The following is a 4,450-nucleotide window of genomic DNA, read 5'->3' as shown; positions in this document are numbered from 1 at the left end:
AACAATATGAAAACAATGTCATCTTACAGGTATTAAGGATTTTTTTATATATTAATACATATGTAAACATTTAATAAATTCGTAAAATTTATGAAATTAAAAATTATAGTAATTGAACTGAAGATGGAGTTAAAATAATAATAAAATGTCCAATTCACGTGCTAATTTTTAACGTGCTAAAATTTTATATTGAAGAACTTTAAAAAACAAGCCTTTCATGATGGTAAGGCATGTATCAGAACACAAATTTTCACTTCGTCACAGAAGCAGGTTTCAACAACAGTGACAAGGGTTCCTATCATCATTCCTCTTACGAGCATTTCTTACCCTAATTCTCCTTCCAACACTCCTGATTCCCTGACTCCAGACGAACTTTTTCAGCTTCATATCATTAGTTCCCATGGCTTTCTGAGCAAACTTCCTCATCTTCTTAAATGTGCAGCCATGGAGGTTAATGGTTTGGGAAGGGTTTCGGCAGCGTCCAACATTGTTCTTTCTTTCTCAACATGATTCGTCGACCTTCAATTTATCTTCCCACACTGTTTCAATCATTCTCCAACTCAACTTTCACCGATAAAACCCTTCTTTTTTCTTCTTCTACTCTCATCACTCTTCATGATTCTCACTCCAAACGCACTTTGAGTCCCTTTTACAATCTTCTGCCTCCCACCCAGAACCCCAACAACGTCGTAAACCTCATCTCCTCCATCCTCAAACACAAAAGTTCCCACCTTTCCCTTCTCCAAAGTAATGAAATCAAAGGGATTCTCCCCCAGTTGGGTCCCCATGAAATTTCAAGGGTCTTGCTCAGATGCCAGTCTGATCACTCTTCAGCCCTCACTTTCTTCAATTGGGTTAAAAATGATTTGAATATCACGCCAACAGTGCAAAACTACTGTGTAATTCTTCATGTACTTGCTTGGTCTAGAGTGTTCTCTCAGGCCATGGAGTTATTGGCTGAATTGATACAAATGGTTGAGGTTGAGGGTGTTTGTGCTTCTTCAAATGAGGGCATTTATGAGAATCTTGTGCGCTGTACTGAGGACTGTAATTGGAACCCTGTGATATTTGATATGCTCGTCAAGGCTTATGTGAAGGTGGGAATGGTTGAGAAGGCTTTGGAAACTTTTAGGAGGAACATTGAGACTCGTCTTATCCCCAATGTGATTGCTTGCAATTGTTTGCTGAGTGGGTTGTCTAGGTTTAATTACATTACTCAATGTTGGGAAGTGTATGAAGAGATGGGAAGACTTGGAGTACAGAGGAATGCTTATACTTTCAATATTATGACCCATGTTTTATGTAAAGATGGAGATACAGATAAGGTGACAGGGTTCTTGGAGAAGATGGAGGAGGAAGGATTTGAACCTGATTTGGTTACATATAACACACTTGTTAACAGTTATTGTAAGAAGAGGAGATTGGAGGATGCTTTTTATCTATACAAGATCATGTATGTCAGAGGTGTGATGCCTAATTTGATCACATATACAACCTTGATGAATGGTCTTTGCGAAGAAGGGAAGGTCAAGGAGGCTCATCAGCTTTTTCATCAGATGGTTCACAGAGGTATAGCTCCAGATATTGTGTCTTATAATACTCTTGTGTGTGGCTATTGCAGACATGGTGAGATGCAAATGTGTAGATCAATATTGTATGAAATGATAGGAAATAGGATTTGTCCTGACAGCATCACTTGTCGGGTTATAGTTGATGGATATGCCAGGGATGGAAAACTTCTTTCAGCCTTGAATACTGTTGAGGAGCTTAAGAGATTTAGAATTAAGATTCCTGAAGAAGTATATGATTATCTTGTAGTTGCACTGTGTAAGGAAGGTAAGCCATTTGCTGCTAGAAGTTTTCTGCATAGGATATCTGAGGATGGTTATACACCTAAAATGAACACATACAATAAACTGGTTGAGTCTCTATGTGAATTCAATAATGAGGAAGAAGCATTAATTTTGAAATCTGATATGGAAAATAAGAGCATGAAAGTGAATGCTGCTGCCTATAGAGCTGTTATAATCTGTTTGTGTAGAGTAAAGAGGACTGTGGAAGCTGAAGTTTTGTTGGAGGAAATTATTGGTTCAGATATGTTACCTGATGTAGAAATAAGCAGGGCATTAATAAAAGGGTATTGTGAGGAAAATAAGGTTGATAAAGCTGTGTCCTTGTTGAAACTCTTTGCCAAGGAGTTTCAAGTTTATGATACTGAAAGCTACAATGCAGTTGTTAAAGTGTTTTGTGATGTTGGGAATGTGACAGAGTTGATGGAGGTTGAGGATAAGCTGCTGAAAGTGGGGTATGTTCCTAACAAGTTAACATGCAGGCATGTGATCCATGGATTGCAGAAAGCTATGGAGCTAGATGATGAGATTTTGAACCATAGTTTGTCTTAGGACAATTTTGAAACATAATTTGAGTTCTTTCCATCTATGTAAATTATCATGTTTGAGCTTCATTTTTGTAAGTCTGTTCATATTAATTTTACTCACTTATATTATAAAAATGGTTCTTTATCACATAAGAGTTTGAAATCATAGCAAATGGAAATTTCAATTTACAATTCTTGTATATGCAAGGGATTACCTCTAGCTTTGAAAACAATTAGATGTCTTTTACACAAAAAAGACATTCATTTCCATTAAAAGAAGTTTTATGGAGTTCAATCAAGACTGAGTTTTCAGAAAAAATAGTAACAGAAATAGCTTGAATATTGTTCAGAATATGAGTGTTAAGCTGCCAAACCCTCATGAAGTTCTTTGGTGACAACCAAACTGCTATGCATAATGAACCTAAACTGAGACAATTTCAGTAATATTTTTAAAACAGGGTCTAATGTGTAAGGCCATGCATCCATCCAATTTAGTGTTCACCCACACAACCTTGTAATGGTCCAATTTTAGTTTCCTTAATATTCTGATCTTGAGACTCAAATTCATATTTTCAACTTTTTCCTGCTGAGACTGATCTCATAGTTTTCTGTTTGTATTCAAGAGTACTAAGATTCAATATCTTGAAAAAAGAGAAGCAAATAAATGTAACACTACTGCCTATTAGAAAAACAACTTTATACTCAATTGGTTCAGTAGTGTGAGTTATTGAAAACCTTCTGCTACTTGTGTTCAATTCCTACCATTAGAAAGAAAATCACATTTAGCCCTCAGTAAGATAAAACACAACTTGAGATATTTTATAAATTATTTGATTCATACACTGCTAGTTAGTTCATTTAATGCATTAGTTCAACTAAATAATATAAATACCTGGGATTAGAAATATCTTAATTTTAATTACTAATTTAAAGCATCTTTTATACGATACTTTGGCAATATGATTGTAGTGTTTCTCATATAATTAACAAATATTTCAACATTGAAATTCAGCCTTTTCTTTTATAGATATAAAGTGAGTTTGGTTCTGGTGACATGCCTTCTGCTTTTGGACTTACTCAGTTGTGAAATAGTGATCGATGGTTGTGACTTGAATATTCAGAAAGTCTTTCTCAGATAATTAACAAATATTCCAACATTGAAATTCAGCCTTTTGTTTTATAGATAAAGAGTGTGTTTGGTTCTGGTGACATGCCTTCAACTTTTGGACTTACTCAGTTGTGAAAATTCCCATGATCCATTACGACTTCCTTCAAGAAAGATGGTTGTGACTTGAATATTCAGAAAGTGGATGTGGACACTAAAAATTGTGAAGTGCAGAAGTTCTAGCATGTGGCGTTTATTCTCCAAAGATTACTCTGTAGTTGGAAGGTATGGTTCCATCCATCACCATCCTTTAGCTTGGTATTCCACAAAATTGATTTTTCTTGTCCACACTCATCCATCTTTCTTCTTGATCCATGCTTGGTGCGTTAAATTAATAAAGTTTCTGACAAAGAAAACAAACTTAATAGAATGCAGTTATTCACACCAGTTCAGTTTTCATGTTCTTGATTATTTTTGAATGAAAATACAGGTTGATGATATATTGAAAAGGCTGTCCATGATAAAATGAAGCTAGGGGTATTGACTGGAGACAAGATGAAAGGAAATCACTGAGAACATTGGGTACATTAAGAATGGCTTCTTCTGAATTCTGTTTCTAAGGAACTTGTATTGAATATAAACTAGTTTTATTTTCCTTTTCCTTTTACAGCTATGCTTTTGGTTTACTTTTAGATAAGACATTAAACAAATAGTGATCACTCTTCATTCTTGAGATATTATGTTGGCATGAGTGGTGTAGGAGGAATTCACGTCTAAATATTCACTTCATTATACCTATGTGGTCTATGCTTTTACCTGCCTTTAAAAAGATTAACATTCTCTGAATTCATAACAAATGAAGAAATTGAGGATTTTAATTCTAGCTAAGAAAGTCTTTTGAAGAGCTTATTGGAAGTGTATTTGAGCTTATGACTCGTATAATCTCTATTATTTCAATAAGCTTCTTA

General features: G+C 34.9%; 1 protein-coding gene across 1 annotated transcript; it reads left to right on the top strand.

Moving 5' to 3' along the window:
• Positions 1 to 219: 219 nt before the first annotated feature.
• On the top strand, positions 220 to 2,672 carry LOC137836715 (pentatricopeptide repeat-containing protein At5g40400-like). The gene has a single exon (XM_068645420.1). It carries the CDS (start codon positions 507 to 509, stop codon positions 2,400 to 2,402), a length of 1,896 nt encoding a protein of 631 aa, XP_068501521.1. The 5' UTR covers positions 220 to 506; the 3' UTR covers positions 2,403 to 2,672.
• Positions 2,673 to 4,450: the final 1,778 nt, after the last annotated feature.

Source organism: Phaseolus vulgaris, chromosome 4 (genome assembly GCF_000499845.2).
Source record: "Phaseolus vulgaris cultivar G19833 chromosome 4, P. vulgaris v2.0, whole genome shotgun sequence".
NCBI classification, from domain to species: domain Eukaryota; kingdom Viridiplantae; phylum Streptophyta; class Magnoliopsida; order Fabales; family Fabaceae; genus Phaseolus; species Phaseolus vulgaris.
The sequence above is the reverse complement of the archived record's forward strand: the minus strand, read 5'-3'. Positions and strand labels throughout refer to the sequence as shown.

Bases quoted from the DNA above. Each gene is read 5' to 3' on its own strand.
- LOC137836715 (XM_068645420.1), top strand. From the start codon at position 507: ATGATTCGTCGACCTTCAATTTATCTTCCCACACTGTTTCAATCATTC.